General features: G+C 39.4%; 1 protein-coding gene across 2 annotated transcripts in view; it reads left to right on the top strand.

Annotated features, from left to right (window-relative positions):
• ADGRD1 (adhesion G protein-coupled receptor D1) overlaps positions 1–12,662 on the top strand; it is a 141,540-nt gene extending 128,878 nt beyond the window's left edge. For both annotated transcript variants that reach the window (XM_068412708.1, XM_068412707.1), the window contains 4 exons: positions 6,632–6,758; positions 7,991–8,032; positions 10,761–10,853; positions 11,543–12,662. In XM_068412708.1, coding sequence (XP_068268809.1) covers positions 6,632–6,758; positions 7,991–8,032; positions 10,761–10,853; positions 11,543–11,638 — 358 coding nt within the window. In that variant the 3' untranslated portion in view covers positions 11,639–12,662. The remainder of the gene's footprint in view (positions 1–6,631; positions 6,759–7,990; positions 8,033–10,760; positions 10,854–11,542) is intronic.
• The last annotated feature ends 5,490 nt before the right edge of the window (positions 12,663–18,152 follow it).

The raw sequence follows: 18,152 nt of genomic DNA, 5'->3' as shown, positions 1-18,152 counted from the left end.
AAAGATGAGTTGTTATCAGTATCCTTCCATTTGTCTGTCTGATGTTGGTGGCAACTCACCACCTAAATCACTTCGTATTGGTTTTGCTCCTTGGAGACTCAGGTGACAAAGCGAGCAGCAGCACCCAACGCTCCGGGGTGCCACGGTCAGAGCTGCCGTTCCTCAGCCGTCAGCAGGAATGAGAGCCTGAGTGCTGGTCAGACGGCGTAGACGGGGTGTGTGTTGGAAGCGCTGCTGAATTTTGAAAGGAAAACATTTTCATTCGTAGTCAGAATTGCTGCATGTGGTTTCCCAGCAGCTCTCCAGCTTCCAGCTTAGAGGTTAGTGAACACTACTGGTAACAAATGGAAAACTGAAGCTAAATTCAGCTTTTCCCAGCATTAGTCTGAAATATTAGTTACAGGTTTTGGGATTTATTTATTTTTATAGAAAGTACAAAGGATATTGCTGAAAGTGGCTAGTGAAGAGTTTAAGAAGCAAGAAATTCCAGTTAAGAGGCCTATTTGTCAGGGTAACAATTTTGATGAATTGTTGTGAAGGATTTTTGCTTTTTTTAAGGCAATCTTTCCTCCGATTATTATGTAATCTTGGCTTATGGGTCTGAGTTTAGTTATTACTTCAGCAGGCATCATGACTGAAAAGTGGATGTCAGAAGTCCTGAAAGCATTAGAGCTCCATATATAACCAGTAAAATTGATTTGTCAATTAGAGGTCCCCTTCACAGAAGTAATAAAGTTTTCTTACTGCAAGCAGTGAAATTTCTTTCTTGTAGCTGTCAGGGTAGTCGTTGTGCATCGGTGTAGGATATCGACAGTGTGCTCAGGGCAATAGCAGAAAAAGGCAGAGATTAAATAAGGGGAAGGGAGCAATCTCAGTTGAGTAGAGCTGTTCCAATCCAATTGCAAATACAATAAAACTATAAGGCCCAACCCTGCTCTTGGAAAAATGTTCCTAGTAAGTTCAGTAACAGTGCAAGGATTTTATATGATGTTGGTGATGAAAATACATCTCAGAGGTGCTGAAACCTGCATTTCTAGCACACCGGGACTTCGATACAGCTATGATAATTATTCAACTCAGAAAACTTCCCTTCCTCTATTGATTGATTAATGCACACTTCAGGATCTCAGCTGGTGTAAAACACTGACTAACAGTCCATCTGACTGAGCAAGATACACAGAAAATATCAAAATCCTACACTGAAGTGGATGCTAAAACAAAGGCAACCAAACAAAGCCAGTTGAAGAAATTTGGACTGGAAGATCTCTGGTGAGAAAGGTTTGCTTCTCAGGCATTAGAATTAAACTGTAAGAACAGAGAAAGGGAAGAAAAATACTTTTTTTTTCAACAGGAGATTTAAAGGGTGAGTGCATGTTAAATGGACAGCTTGATTAGCAATTAATGAATAAAGTTAACGCTGTTCTTGCAAAAAGGATATCAGAAAAATTTTTTAAGGATTTTCAAAGGACTCCACTCTGCCCCCCTGACAATGGGACCCATACACGAGTGCTGAGGTGAGTGGGACTATGTATGAACTTATAAGGAGCAGCAACATCTGCAGAGCAGCCTCCGCAGATCTGATGGCAGAGGACGTGGCACTGTGCAGTACTAACTCATTGCTACTTGCTTTTTGCAATAACCAACCGTGCAAATCTGAATGAAATCAAGGCATGCCAAAGTGGTTCCTGGCGAGTGGTGCTTCCGAAGTCTCTGCAGCCCAGCTGAAGAGATTGTTAGTGTTGGGGCATAGTGAGAAACAACCCTAACCGTAGACTGAATTGATAGATAGGCTATGTACAGCTAGTAATGTCCCAAAGGCTACTCCATATACACTGGATATAAAAATTTAACCAGGCTCAAGATATTTTTGTATTTTCCGGAAGTAGTCTAAGCAATAACAGGTACATACTTTAAAAAAATACATTGGCAAAAGGAAACAATAGAAAGGAGAGAATAAATATTTTGTGTTGGTTTTGCTTTGTTCCTGATTAATTAATTCCAGGACTGATCTTTCATTGTATATAGATGCAGAGAGACAAATAGCTCACCAAACAATGCTATTAGACTGCAGAAGATAACAATATCTGAGCTTTTCAAAGTGTGTGTGAGAAACAGGCTGTTAAGTTGCTTCTAATTCGAAAGGCCAAAGCATGAGAACAGGAATGCAGGAGAAATTTAGGGCCCTTTCTAAGGTAATGGCCATTCTGTTTTCTGACACATTAGGGCACAGGGACGAGCAAAGATTTTAGTGAGGTTTATGAAGTCGTGGTGGGGCTGGACCTCAATATCTGCAAAGTAAGACCTGCCCTTGCCCCAGAGTATTGCTTCTTCATGTCACCGATTTCATAGACAATATAAAGCTCAAGTGATGGTAGTGACTTTTTTTTTAAGGTTGCACAGTTTAAGTTATGCAGTATTCCTTCTCCAAAAACATAATGTATTTGATTGCACTCTATATCTTAGTGTACGAGAACTAATCTACTAAAATATTCATGTAGCAAAGAAAAATGGGAATAAAAAAAATAAAGTACGTGCAGTGTGTCAGAATTAATGTGCCTAGTGGAACATTAACGTTTGTATTTTTAAGAGTTTTTTAACCTTGCCACCTTAATGGTGTTCTGACGCAGCACTTTACACTTAGTATTTTTCTTTTTTAAAGTTCAAAGACAAAATGAAATAAGGATGGGAAGGGGAGGGGTAAGTGGAAGAAAATAAAAGAGGACCAGGAACAATAGAGCTGAGTCCTTTGCTTAGTGAGTAAAGCTTATAACCACCTTGAACTAATGATTTCATACATAGGATGAAATTCAGAGCACACAAGCATAGAAAGCTATGCAATAATTAGGCAAAAAAAGGGAGACTTAGCGAGATTTAAGTGATACATATGCAGAGCTGACCCTTAGATAGTCTTAAATGAATTTCACCCCCATATGGCTGCTCTTCTAAATGGATGTCCATGAAACATTAATACATTTGCATGAAAAATCCCACAAGTCTGTACTTTGTTTTCATTTTTAGCTATGTATTTCTGCTGCACATGTGCTGAACCCTGTGCTTAATAGTGAGCAGTCTTTATTAATACATGATTTAAAAAAATCTATCAGGCATTTGTGATGTTAAAGGTTCCTGAAAATTGAAACTGTAAGAATGATTTTGAAAACATTGAAATTGAGTACCTAACTCTGTTCTGCCCCCAACTACAAATTACAGATGAAGCTTTTCATGTTCTGACTCAGAAAGAAATAATGAAAACTTATTTTTGGCAACAAACCAGCTGGGGAAAATTATATTCCAAACTGCAAATTTTATAAAAATTGAGAGTGTGAGAACAAAAGAGAAAAAGAAGAAAGGGTGGTTTGTAACGGAGACAGTTTTACAAGTGTAGCTGTGTTGGGCCTACTAATCACCTGCTGTATCAGGTTAGAGAGGACATCTAAACCGTACCGAACGCGTCTTCCAGGTGTTTGCGTATCCTCCCCCCCAGTCTGCCCCCAGTCCTGCACACATGCATTTTCCTGAAGGCACAAGGGCTCTGTAGGGTTACACAGGTCTTTCTGCACAAAGCTGATTGCAAGAGGTGGTCTGCTGGCAGCTTCCCAGTGGAGCACGTCTTATGTTAAAGTTGAGGTGATGAACTTTAATCTTAACAGAGAAAAAAACCCAAAGCATCCTTGATTCGTGAAAATAAATTTGTATCAGTTGTTTTAAAATTGTATCTTTTAAAATGCATTTTTTATTTAAATAGGAGAGCTCAAGCTTTAAGGTATTCCTTCATTTTCTGGCTGAACAAGCTCTTTGCAGAATTAAATTGAATTGCGCAGAAATATTCATGGCCAAGGACATAAAGATATGAATCAATACAGGAAAAAAAAAAAAATTCTAGATTCTTCCCAGTCTCAGATATCCCTATAAACCTGAAGCCTATGCAGTTCTTCAACGTGCACTTTTAATCAAGGATATAATGAAGTGTGTGCTCAGGTCACTGAAATGAACAAGATGTCCTGTCTCTATGTTTAATTAAAAGATTTCTTCATTGAATTGTGTTGTACCAAATTCTCATTTGTTTTATGTTTGCTGTAATTACAAGTGGTCTCTTGTCATGCAGCTCTATGCACTTCTCTCCTGAACCTGTACTTTAATCTGTACGAGGTGGGTAAAAGGCACAGGTAGGACATTAATCTCCCTAAAACAACCTTCTCTCTTGCATAGGTTTCCAGATAAATAGAAATCTGCTAATTTCTGAAAAATGTAGCTTTAACAAGCATGGAGTGACCTTTGGTTCCTCATTACCTGTGTTCCCTTTACTGCCCTCTTGGCTTCTTTATCTGTAATTGTACCATAGACTAAATTCACTGAAATATTTTAAACACATATTTCATAGTAAGCATGTGGTTAAATCCCGTGGGCTACAACAGGAGTTAAGGAAGTGTTTATAAGTGCTGTGGTGAGTAGGGATTATCTCTATCTGCCTTGTTGGTTCAGGATGTTTCAAATGGGGACAGGTCTCTTCTTTGTTCTTTCTGTCTTGTACCACCAAATTGTACCCTGCTACCCAGGAGGAAGAGTTTGTCCTTTGATAGCTGTCCCTGAAAATGTGGTGCCTGGGTGTGCAAAGGTTCAACGTCTATTCATCCTTGGCAGGCAAAATTGCACTGGGCTATCTAGTTAGTAGTGTCTTGACAGCAAGAGTGTTTTGCCCTGTGGGATTCATGGGGGTTTTTGAGTGATTACGGAGTGGACGGATGTCATGAACGCTTTTGGGTTGCCCAGTGCTGTGAACTAGATGTATAGCACTTCCTGGGAAAAAGTGAGTGATAACTTATTAACTCCACTATTGGTCACCTGGCCCTGCTCTATTTTACACCTGCCTTTACCCGGTCAAATTGATGTGCAAATGAGCTGTGGAGGTGTTTATTATTTTAATCAAAAAGCCAGATGGATTAGGCTAGGAACAGAAGGACTGCCATCTCGGATGAAACCAGATGGGCTGGGGGTCCATCCAACCGTGTAGCCCCACTATAAAGGTCAAGCAGAGCGATTCTTCTCTGAATATATACTCCCACCTTTCAGCACACAAAAGATCAGGGACTTCTCGCACAAGTGGCTGCATCTGAATTGTCACATTTAACAATCCACAACAGAACTATCTTCCGTGAATTTATAGGATCCTTTTTAGATGTCCATAGCATCCCATGGCAAGGACTTCCATAGAGTAATCCAGTTCTTTTCCTATTTTTCCTGTGATTACACTAGAAACTCTCTGCAGGGCTGTTACTATGATACTCTTGAAGTCAATATCACAGGATACACGCAGACACAAAAGTGCAATTCTTTAGAACAATTCATTAGCGTGAATCAGAGATGATGCTCTGAGGACTTCATAAGGAGAAGACAATCATGTGGGATAAGCAATAATCTTTGTGAGTTAAATTTCGTCAGTTGTGCCTGTCTTTCTTGGAAGTGGCTGAGTGGTATTCAGTTGCAGAGAGCGATATTAGCAATGTTAACATTAAAGAGGAAAATGGATGCAAGTATTGCCCATATCTCTTCTGCAGGGTCCTGAGTACTCTGTGAGGTTTGGCTGCCCTTAACTCCTGTTGCAGATGAAGGAAATGAGCTCCTTGAAGGAAGTGCATAGTTCTTTGGTGTTTAATGTGGAAGGCTATGAATACACTGGAGAGACCTCACTGCAATCTTTGTTACAATTCTAAACACAATGCCTTTGTTTTCTCTGTGGTTCTAGTTGTTTACTCTTTATATAAAATTTGGTCCACAGAATTCAGCTGCTGCAGAAAACTTTCCATGATCATTTAATTCTCTGATATACTACAATTTCTTTTCGTCTTCCACTATAACAAATATCCTGTACATAACTCATTAAGGCAAAACCAAAAATCTCTGTAATTTTCTCAGTGCTATTAGCTTTTCAGCTGTTATACCACCTTTTATTGAAATTCTGCCAAGTCCTCCAAGCTAAGCAGAGTGCACGTATATCAGTAGGGACCTCCAAGAAACACAAGTTATTTCAATAGTTGGCATACGTTTCTCTGAATCAACTCTGAACAAAGCAGAATAATACCAGGGTGTCAGAGGATTTGCATTTGGCAGAGATACATCATGTTTCTTCCTATTTGTGGTGATTAAAAATCACAAGTCACTTTTTATAAGAGAAATATTGTGTTGTCTTGACTCAACTGTAGTGCTGAGCAAATGTATTTTGGATGTACTATATAGTGGGTTTAATTTTTCCATGTGATGCTGCCTTTCTCAGTTTCTGCCCTCTGTTTTTGACTCTTACACTTGATTCCTCACTGACAAAATGATACCTCACTGTAAACTGAAGATATGACTGCAGTAGTTATATGACCATCTCTCCATTTCTTCCCCTGCACCCTCAGTTACTAACTCTCAATCTGTATTTATCCCATGTGATACTGAAGTTCTGTTAACCCCATTTTCATAGATGAGGAATGAGTAATTAAGAGACTTGCCCATTAAAAGAATTTTATGGCAAAGATAGTCATACACACACTGCCTTGCTGCCAGGACGTAATTGATAAACTCCCTGGTGTGTGGGCTGGAATTTGTTTAACTGTCTCATCACATTTCCTATTTTCATTTTCTCTTTCAGACTAACAGCTAAAGCCGTCGCTGTTCTCTTGCCAATCTTGGGAAGCTCGTGGATCTTTGGGGTTTTGGCTGTCAATGCCCACGCATTAGTATTTCAGTATATATTTGCTGTTTTCAATTCACTACAAGTAAGTACCTGGTGGGAAAGTTTATGACTACCAAGCTGCTGCTGAGATCCAATAAATAGATCATTAGTAGTGTTTTTGCATGCTTGCGTTTATTGGATTTTTTCTGTGTTCCTTCCTCTGTCTTTTTTAAGTCTGTGCTGACCATACAGTGCTGGCAATCGTTTAGTCTCTGTTTGAACAGAACTTATATCCCACTCCTTAGTGTTTCCAGTAGCAATAATTAAACAAATGAGACAGTGAGCTTGAGAAATGAAATTCGTTCTTCCAGCACCATGTACCACAGGCAAGATCCTTCAGTAGAGATACCAGAACAATTGTTCAGTGTCAGTTTAAGCCTTCGTTACTGAGACTAAATGAAAGCGAACAGAAGTTTGTGGGAAAGGTGGGGCATAAGGAGAAAAGTGGAGCTATTCTGTATGCAGGCACCTAGACCCTCATCTTCTTAATACACCAATCCAGAAAAATAGCTCTGTCCAAGAAGGAATGTAAGCATCTGCTTAGCTTTAAGCAGACATTTCAGCAGAGGCATAAACCTATAGGTCTGTTATAATTCTTTCCTGAATAATGTTAACAAAGGGGAAGAAAAAATGAGCTCCTGTAAATCCTTTTTTTGTTTCAGGAACAAAAAGCACTATGGTCACAAAAAAAGGTGCAACAGAGTTCTCCCCATAAGCTGATAAAAGGAGTTCCAATTTTCATCCAAAATAAAACCCATAAGTTTGGCTGAATTCTCCCCAAAGGAAAATAAAATTATTTTGAGGGGGAAAGGGGATGAGACCTTTTCACTTTCCATTGGACAAAAAGCCCAAAGACAGCAAAATTCGGTTGTGAACATTTTCCTAATGCTAACTCCTTGCTTTTCTAATGTGAAAAATATTGATTGGGTGTTTCTCAAAGATCATTTCCCTCTGCCTTTATCTTTGCAAGCACAGACAAAAAGTTTTCTTGTTGTCATGAAAAAAAGAATTCCTGCTTCTTTTCAGCTGGATTTCTCCTTTACACCCCAAAGCTTAGGAGGTGCTGTTTTACAGGAAGAGGTCCAGACAAGCCTCATAGTAACATAGTGCTGCAGATTTCTCCAGTTTAACGTGGGGCATGGTTTGGCCTCCTCTTCGATGTTTATAGAGCTCCAGCTGCTCGATACTTGCTTTATACAATACTGTGAGAAATACATTATTGTATTTCATTCTTCACAATCAGTCTTCACCCTTCTTTCTTTTATCTGTTTTCAGGGATTTTTCATGTTCCTGTTTCACTGTCTTCTGAATTCAGAGGTATGTAACCAAATGGTGTAAACAAATTTGGTGTTACCAAATTCAAGTAACATGAGTGTAAAACAAGAAGAGACTTTATCCATTATTGTTACCTGCTGTGCCACTGTTTTCTTTTTTCTTTCAGTTAATACATGACTGTTAGTGACTTTGTGACTTGCGGCATTTTGACCCATGCTTGACGTTTATTTTATTTAACATAAGAAAGTGGTTTTTTTAAAAAAAAATGATAAAAGAAGACAGCTCAAGACTAAGGAGAGAAGTGCTCCTGAGGGCTGGAAGGGCTGAGCAGGGCATGGGCTGTGCTGCTAAGGGAGGATGCTTAAATAGTGGGAGCAAGACTCACTCTGGCAGTCCCTGTTGGGGGAGCCTCTGGCTTTGCTACATCTGCAATTCCAGAGAGGAAAATAAATATTATTCTCAGCAAAGCATACTTTTGGATGTTGCTCATACAATCCTTAATGGGAAATCAAACACAGTAGAACATATTCCAGGTATTTTTCTTGGCAGGAAGTTCAGGTTTTCATAGTGGACCCAGAGGCATCTTTTTGCATTAAGGCTGTCTCAAAGCAACTGGGGTAAAGGCAAGGCAAGGCTCATGTACATGGGGCTTATGGAGACCATCTCTGCTGGGCCTGGAGCTTGCAGCACCCTCTCCTCCCATGGCAGAGAGCAGAAAATGCTCAGCAACACGTATTACTGATAATGAAAGTTTCTTATGAAAACCATTTCCAGCACACTGATGGGGGGGTACTGCTCAGTGAAAGCCCACATGGCTTTGATTCTCCTACAGCTCTTTCTTCTGTATGCTGCTAAGTAGCTCTGCCCCATAGCCTGCTGCTTCTTCCTATGCAACAATAGCACTCCAGCTCTTCTGTGGAGATGTTCTTATTTATTAATATTTGCCAACATACTCAGTCTAGAGCATTGATATGATCTTGGCTGCAATCAGTTTGGAGAGTCAGGACTGACTATGACATTCTTGATCTTTACTGAAATCAGCTAAAGTTAAGCAGGCAGGTTAAAGGTAAGGAGGAAAAATATTTCTTTATTCTATTATCCCTCAGAAAGCATTCTTCCTGCTGTCAAGCTTCAAATGTCTTACATCAAATACAAATATTTGAATTGCTGCCATTTTGCCAGGAACCTCATGAGAAATTAAATTCAGAAACTTTTCAGAATTTGTATTTTCAAAAACCAGTTCTTGTACAGCTAATGTGAACTGTCATTTTTGGAGAGCAGGTCTTACTGGCTCCATCGTATGCTGTGCATATCCAGAATACTTTAGCTAAACTGCAATAATTCTTCTTGAGAATTTTGTTCTTACCATAGAAGTAAAACTCAGATACTGTAAATTGAAATCTATGGATATTTTCAAGTGGTTGGGTAAAAAAGAGAGCTTTATTCCCAGTTCACAAGAAATGCACATACGTTTTAAAGAAGCACAGGAGAAGGGGTCTAATGGGGACCCGAGCAGCCTCTCCTGCAGCATGTCCAACACACCAGTGTCACCCCTGACAGCTGTCATTGAAGCCCCTTGACCTCCCTCAGCACTTTGGCTCTGTGCCTCACTGCTGCCACTGCTAAATTGTAGGTTTCATCTTTCTTACTGCAGGTTGAGCTTCTTATTTCCTGTTTTAGCTACTATACGTACAAGAAGTAGGTAATTCCCTTCCTCTCCACAGGAAAGGGAAGACTGTAAGACTTCTCCTGTCTTCCCCTCGTCTCCTCTTATTTAAACAACCTGAGCTTCTTGTAACGTGTGTTTGCCTGACCTGTGGTCATCCTCGCTGCTCTCTTCAGCGCTGTCTCCAGCTGGTCCCTGTTTTTCCTGCGAAGCTGGACACAGCACTGTAGCTGAGGCCATGCCAGTGTAGAATAGGGCGGAAAGATTACTTTGTGTATTTTGCAGACTATGCTCCTCCTGACAAGATGTTCTTTGTCACAACATCGTAACACTGGTCAATCACTTCCAGCCAGTAATCCTTGATAAATCTCACCTACTTGTGTAAAGAATGACTGTCTCGCCATCTTTTCTTTATGCAGCTGATTATTTTCACCTTGGTGCAGAATCTTCCTACATCTGTAGGAAATTTCATCCAGCATCTTTAAATAATTTCAGTTTTCAAAAGGCTGGCAGCTGACTTAATGTCCTCATGGCATCCGTGTACTGTCAGGGCTGCGTGAGCTCCAGGGAGAGCCTGCCCGAATGGGGGAGCTTGTGGTCCAGCCTGGGGCTGTATATTTAGTTAGAAAATGTGAAAGTGTCCTAGTGAGCTACTGAAAATCAGTCTAACGGCATCTTATGAAATCTGTCAAACCAGGACTGCAAATACTGGGGATGTATGCTTATATGCTCTGCAGTTTTTGGGTTTTTTTTGCTTTTATTATTGTTTATTTTTAACAAGATGAATGGTAATACAGTCATATCTTGGAGATCTAGGAGGATGGGATAACCTAGATAACATGAAAATGTTGCCAGTGAAATGAGACATAAGTGAGGTTATACAATGCTTTGTATTTAATGTATGGGTACTTGAAAAGTAAAGTTAAATTTTAAAATAAGACCATAAATATAAAGAAAAATGTAGGGGCAGAGTGTTGCTTTTTAGTACAGTGACATTAATGTGGAGGAAGGATAATGGGGAAATGATTGTAGGCTGTACCTGTGAAAATAAACACAACTTTTCTAAAGAAATCTTCTACCTTGTTTCATTTTTTTTCCCCAAAGGTTAGAGCTGCCTTCAAGCACAAAACCAAGGTTTGGTCCCTTACCAGTAGTTCAACTCGCAACATCAATGTGAAACCCTTCAATTCAGACATTGTGAGTATTCCTCCTTTCTTTCTTTTTTTTTCCTATTGCACTTGAAAGTGTTGCACAATAAATTCTGTTGGAAAGAACAAGACACAAGAAGGCACGTGGGCATTTTTAGTACCTAACCTAATGCATGGTGCAGACAGGTGGAATCAGCGAGTATTAAGTTGCAGCTACAATATCTGTTTTGAAAGCAAAGGACAAAAATCTGCTTTCTGGTAAAATATCAAATAAAAGTAAACAAAGGTTTATGAACTTTGGAGTATGGTTCAGTAAGATGATTCCCACCAATCATAATGGACTTCATATTACGCACGCAAGCAGCGTTTTGGGAATGTGTTTGTCTGATGATGATGGCTTTTGGGGAGGGCACTTTTACATTTAAGCCTGAGGAATAAACTCTTAAATAAGTCAACATGTGAATATGCTTTTCTAGCTTTCCTTAAATTGTCTTGAGGCAAAAGACATTTGCTTTTATAAAGAATCAGACTTCTGAAGTGATAGGTATTATTAAGTGATCGCTGCCAATCACCCCAGATCCTGGCAATAACTGTTTACGAATCCTTTATGGCATATGCTCTCCAGACTCCGTGACAATGCTGTAATGTAAATAGATGCTTTCAAGCTTTTATTTCATCCAGACAAGAGTGGTTTAGCAAAATAAATAAATCTATTTTCAATTTTATTTTTTCTTCCAGATGACTGGGAACAGGCCAGGCACAACCCCCACAAAGCTGAACACCTGGGATAAAAGCACCAATTCAGCCAACCGCATTGATTTATCAGCAGTCTGACAGTTATACCAGCTTCTCAGTGAAAATCAAGCCATACATTCAGGACCTCTGACACAGTGTCCACCAGTTTTTTTTCCTCTCTGTTAATACCAGTAGAAAACTGCTTTTTTAATCACTGCCTAATACATTGGAAAATGCCGTATTGTTTTGTTGCATAAATAGCCCTCAGCTGCTTGCCTTCGAAACTGTAGCACATTTTACCACTGGGCTATTAGCAATATCTGTAAAAATAACTAGCACAAATATACACTGGATGGTTTTGTCAGCAATGATGAAAACACTAGGTACGCAGAAAGGGCTTAGTGCTATCTGAATCATTCCAGCTCCCAGAACTGAGGAAAGGCAACATACCTCTGGAAAGATGCATTTTTATGCTCTAAAATGAAATGCTTCCCATTGTGATGTTGTAATGGGGCTATTGTGGTCTTGCTGTGCACTCTCTGTTTACATTTATTACCTTAGAGAATCCAATTATCGAAGTGAAGCTTTATTCAAAATACATAGTCTGGTGATTAATTTAAATGCTACAAGGAAGCGAGGACTTGAGGGAGAAGGAGGTTCCAGCTACTCAGCTCCCAGCATGGGCATGGAATTAGCAAAGCTAAGGTACACGTATGTCTCTATGTTCATAAACAGCATATGTAACATGTAATACTTCTATATGTGGCCTATCAGTATTTTAGATATTCCTGTTTACATCATATCTATCAAAGGCAGAAAGGGCTAAGGTTGTCCTATAGCAGTCCCCAGCATTTCTATCGCTGATCTGTGTCTGCTGATGTATTTGCAATGAGTATTTTTATGGCTTTGCCTGAAGCTTTCGGATGCAATCAACAACTGTCCATCAAGTGCATTTCACAAATGCGCTGTAGCTTTCGGAAATCAAAACCTGGTACTGTGACTTATCTTTCTCCTTTCACTGGTCAAATCAAGACACTGAATTCCAGCCACAAAAATGTAACACAATGATATACTGTGAAGACAGCCAGACTACAAATAAGTCTATGTATTGTTACCTACAGACATCTTTTAAATAGGTCTCTGCAGAGTCTTTTGTGGTTTTAAACTCTGCTCAGCACTTAATAGCTTCTGCTTTAGCGCTGCTATGAAGTATCTTTAAGGAGGAAAAAATACTGTATTTTTTCTTTTGACCAGTGTTTCGTAGGTCCTCAGAAGCGATGTTTGGAGCACAAGGAGATGCAATCTCGGCAGTGCCAATGGTGCACCTTTCCAGCTGAGGGTAAAGCAGACTATAAGCCCCAGAGGTGATCAGAGCCCCTAAATATGTGTCTTGCTCTAGGATTTACTCAGCAGCCAGGGTCTCCAGAGCCATTTCCAGAGATGAGGCCCCTTTGCAGAGTGGCTTTGCAGCCATGTCTCCTAATCCCCAGCTCTTCCTTGGTTGCGGTAGCAACCCTAACACACCAGGTACACTGGTTTGCAGGAATTACCAAGGTAATTAGCTTTCCTAGTACACTAGGCTATCAAAAGACTACAAAAGGAGGGAAATGTGCAAATCTTCAGCATTATTTTTTGCTAAGAGGTTTTGTGTTTTGTTATGTTTTGTTTTTTCTTAATTAAAGGTTTGTATCTTTAGCAGCTCAGACCATTTCTGGTCCCAGCGGATCTAGCAAGATATCTGCTATTGATTTCCAAGAGAAAAGGTATTTGCACCCTAATGTGCAGGGTAGAAATTGGTTTATTGGATAGCAAATTTGTGACAAATAAAAGTAAATTGATCTTTAGGGAACAGGAAACATTCATCAATTAGGCCTGAATTTAGTGAAGTGTTTCATCCAAAAGAAATGGAATAGAAAGTTTAGAAAACATCAATGCATTTCAGTTTTGATTGAGCCAAAACAGGTTTTCTCCATGTTTCCTTCCTGCACTAAGAAAAAATGATCTGTTTCAGTTTGGACCAATCTTTTCCACCTCCTGTGCCTTCTCCCCTTCCTGGCCAAGGCTTGTTGGTGTGGTCACCAAACTGAAACCCCACAGTGCACTCAAGGTTGTCTGGCTACAAATTAAAACATTCTACAGAAATTATCTTAGTTGCACCAGATACATGCTGGATTTATGCACCTGGAACAGAGCAGTGTGTGACATACTGCATATCACACATATACATGCATGAAATATAGACTTCTAAGCTTGTTTCCTATTGCTACATAACTCAAGTTGTTGACAGCTAAGAGGCGGGTCAGTAAAAGCTAAATATCTAAAGGGCTATGTCGTTGTTTCAGCTTTTGTGTACGACTTTTTCCTAGCCTTTTCTACATTGGACTGTCTTACAGCTGTGCAAATATATGGGCTTTTCTGGGCTTGAGAATGATTTTTTTCCCCAAAAAAGACACAGTAGAAGGAGCCCTTGGAATGTATGGAAGAAATTGTAACAGAACAGTACTGTGATCACAGAGTTCAGTGTTTGTATTGTGTGCAGACAACATATTTAAGCATATTTTTTATACTGGAGCATGTGGGGTTTTGTTGTGTTTGGTTTTCTTTTTTTTTTTTTTTACGCTGTGACCATGGATATAGATTGAAACCCTCCTTGATTATTTCGCTTCTCATCATTGTATTATAGCACAAACAGTTCTGTGAATGATCCAGAGGACATATAAAAGCTTTTTTTTTATCCTAATTTTTAAGAATATTCCCCTCTCCACAATTTTCATTGCCTGCAGTTCCTCCTGTGCTGATCTATATAGGTCACCAATTCACTACCCAAGGTCCATTTGAAAAAAACCATGTGACATACAAATGACAGTACCAAATGACTGTAGTATAAAGGGCTAAATCTGTTTTTCATCCAGGGAAACCATATTTTTAAATTGTTCACCAAAAATAAGAACAGCATGAAAATGTTTTTGCTTTTATACTTTAGAATGTGACATAGATGTATTATATATTGAGGGAGCATTTATTATCCTGTATCTACTGAGATCCACTGTGGATATCCGGATCCCATGCTTTAGCTTTGTGATGAAGCGGTTTATGTTGTTGTTTGTGTCACATGAGGTTAGGAGCTGGAACACTGTATTTATAATACTAGGTTGGGGATGGGGTTTCTTATGTTTTGGGTTTTTTTTATAAACTAGTAAAAAACCACAAAGTACAAGTGTGTTCCATTGCCATCTACGTCCATTCTTTTTGTTCGATTCAATGTATTTTTGTTGTTACTGAATGCAGCAAATGTACTGAATAAGAAATGCTCAAATGAATCTTTAAACAATCTCTTCCTGTCCTCAGTCTTTTGAAGCCTGAAAATCTTGCAGTTTATTTATGGGCTTGTATATAGCAGCTATTGCAATATTTTTTTCAGGACAGCATCATTTTGTCAATGGTATGAAATGTTAATTGAATGAGATGTGAGTTTTAAAATAGATAATGTAGCAAGAATGACTTTGCCAGTAAGCAGTAAAATAATTTAGTTTTGTTGTTTTTTTTTCCCCCTAAATAAATAAGAAATCTTAATTTCCTAAAAGAACTTTGTTGAAATTATTCTTTTGACATGGGTTATAAACAACAGGATAATGGTTATGGCTGCCTATAAATACTATTGTGATTAAACAAGCTTTACTCAGATGAGGAGTTCTACTATATGCGTCAGGTACGCCTAGGTAATGTGCAGACAATATTTTTGTATTAAAGTTTATACCCACAGAATATACTGAGGAAAGTCATTCCCTCCCCTTTAAGAAAGGAGCCTATTTTATGAAGCAGCTGCTGCAGATTATTTCTTCTAACCCAACTATTCCAGCAACCTGGTCAAGGTCAGTTTCTATGTGAAAAAATGACATTTATGGATATGACAGTTTCCGTCACAGACTTAGAGGGGAAAATTATCATTCTACCAGATCTCTGAATATAGCAGTGTGTGTATGTGTGTGTGTGTGTGTACACATATACACACACACACACTCTTATTGTTAGATACACACACACATTTTACATGTGTAAATATATATATATTTTTTTTTTTTAAATATATATACACACACATCTTTCAGAAGTCTCTTCCTATCACCACACTAGCATCTTCTTCTCCACTATTTTCTCTGGTTGGGGACACAGAATTTGCTGCATAGAAGAGGGGTGTGCATGCAACAATAACTTCCCATGGCGGTTTGCAGTCTCCTGCAGCCAAGTAACGGAAGCAAATATCAACCGCCACCAACTATCCATGTTGTGGACGCCGGGGAGCGCAGGCATGGTCAGAAAGGCTGGTGTTGCAGAAATGCCAGGGGTTTTGTCATTGCTCTGCTGTTACCCAGCTGCATGACCTTCAGCACATAACTTCCTGACAATGTGTTTATCCCACCAGTGAAATGAAGACAATACTGTCCTCTTTGTTAAGTGCTTTGAAACTCACAGTTGACAAACAGAGCATTTATTATCAGATACTAACGCTACACCATAATTTTGTTTCTTTCACCTATTGCTGGTTCCAGCGCTGAGGACAAAAGCGTTGTATGTACAGCGTGGCCCCTAACCTTTGCCCTGTCCCCCCAACCACTGTGTTACGTATTTACACTCCACAGTGTCCTGTTACAATGGAAAGCATCTGTTAATTGCTACAGCATTAGGCCAGAGATTTCTCCACTTCTAACAGCTGCAGAGATGTCCTTCTTACTGTGGCTGCAGGGTCTAACGCACACATGGGAGCATCCTTGCATGTGAAGTAGGGCCAGCAGGTCCACGTGCGCTGCATCGCACCGAAAGCAGGGAATTACTTTGATGATGCCCCAGAGGTGCATCAAATGGGTGGGATTCCTCTGTTCCTTCTGTACAGCCAACTTGTGGCCTTTCTAGCAGAAAGAGATCTTCTGGGGTGTAATATAGCCAGTGCAGAAAACCAGCACAAGGTTCAGACCTCGCTTCAGTGGCTCAGAGACTGAAACTTTGGCTTTAGGACTAGTTTCACCCTATAGCAGCGCAATGGGTCATAATGAAGTGCATTACAAAACTGTGATTTTTTTTTAAAAAAAAAACTAATGCAGATTGTATTCAAACTTTTTTACTACTACACTTTTATCTGAAAATGATAATGTAAATCCAGAAATATTACATCTCAAACAGCTCCAAAAGCTTATCATCATAGGGGTGCAGTCCTGTAGCTGACATGTTTTCAAGATTAAAGCTAGTTCTATTATGATTAATAGGCTGCCAACTGCCCCTTCTATATTGCGTAGCTCTGTAGATGTGGTGGGATAATGATGGGAAGTTAAATAGGAGGGGAATTATGTGATGAAGAATAACTAGAGCAATTATATCCTGAAAAATTAAAGATTGGAATTTAGATGAGAAAGGTGTTTCATCATCTTTCAATACCCCTTACAAAGAACCCTTCCTCCCTTTGTATCCCTCCAAATCATGTAGCAAGGCATACATAAAAGAATGCTTTCTTGCTAGCCTGTGAAATGTAGAGGGTATTTTTAACATTTATCATTCATGACAGAATAATGAATTAGATAATTTTGGCACTGGTTTACATCATGTTTGCCTTTAAAAAGATTTTCATTACATCTATGTTATGCTTGGATGACTCAATGTAGTACGTTATGGATAGTTACTGCTATAATTGCCCTTGTTCACACAATTTTCTTTCTCAATAATCCCATATGTTCTTGGAATTCGGAGGCCATATTTCATCTTGTCAGGGGTGATTACAATACTAAATGTACCGCTGACAGCATATTCACCCGGTGCTGACAGGACAGAAATTTGAGTCATAAGGGTGGCTTTTAGGCATTGTTTAGTGCATCTTTACCAAACAGCTTCCTTGACCAGTTGCTAATTTGCTAAGGGTAATTCTCAGTAGAGCAGGTTCAGGCTGTCCAATTTACCTATACCAAAGGCAACCAAAATTTTCTCCCCGCATGTTATTTTCCGTGGTTACTGTACAAAAGCCGGCTCAGCTGGGCATTGTGTATGTGCCTTTAAGCATGCTCCAAGCTAAGCATTTGCTTATCTGTACTTACAAATATGGAATAATGCATAAAACAGTTCAAGCCAAAAAAATGAAGTGCAATAAGCAACTCTGTCGCTGCAAAAGCCTTAAGTTTTAGTTTGTGCTGATGATAATATTCTGGAGGAAAATGCACAACGCACGAAAATTTTTACCCTCCCACAGTGTCTCAAGTTAAGCAGCAAAGATAGACTGCTCCGCGGCAAATCTGGGCCTTAGATACTAGGATGTGACAACTTAAAATTCGTATTATGTTGACTACAGCATGTTTCCTTCTGACATTTTTTGTTTCTGCTTCTGCACAGGTCAACTAAATGTGAGCACGTCTTATCACTTTGCCAGTCATGTATCACTAATTTGTCATATTTTTCCACCTCCAAAAGAAAAAAAAAGGGAGGGGGATATATGGGCATGTGTTCATAGAAGAAAAAGGGCAAAGCTCACACTGCCCCATGGGGCTTTCATACTCTGTTGATGACTGTGTGGGGCCTTCAGGAGCTGAGGCTTAGCATCTGTGAATATTTGCACAGACAGCTTTCTGCGGCA

Source organism: Nyctibius grandis, chromosome 14, assembly GCF_013368605.1.
Source record: "Nyctibius grandis isolate bNycGra1 chromosome 14, bNycGra1.pri, whole genome shotgun sequence".
Lineage (NCBI taxonomy): Eukaryota > Metazoa > Chordata > Aves > Nyctibiiformes > Nyctibiidae > Nyctibius > Nyctibius grandis.
The sequence above is the reverse complement of the archived record's forward strand: the minus strand, read 5'-3'. Positions and strand labels throughout refer to the sequence as shown.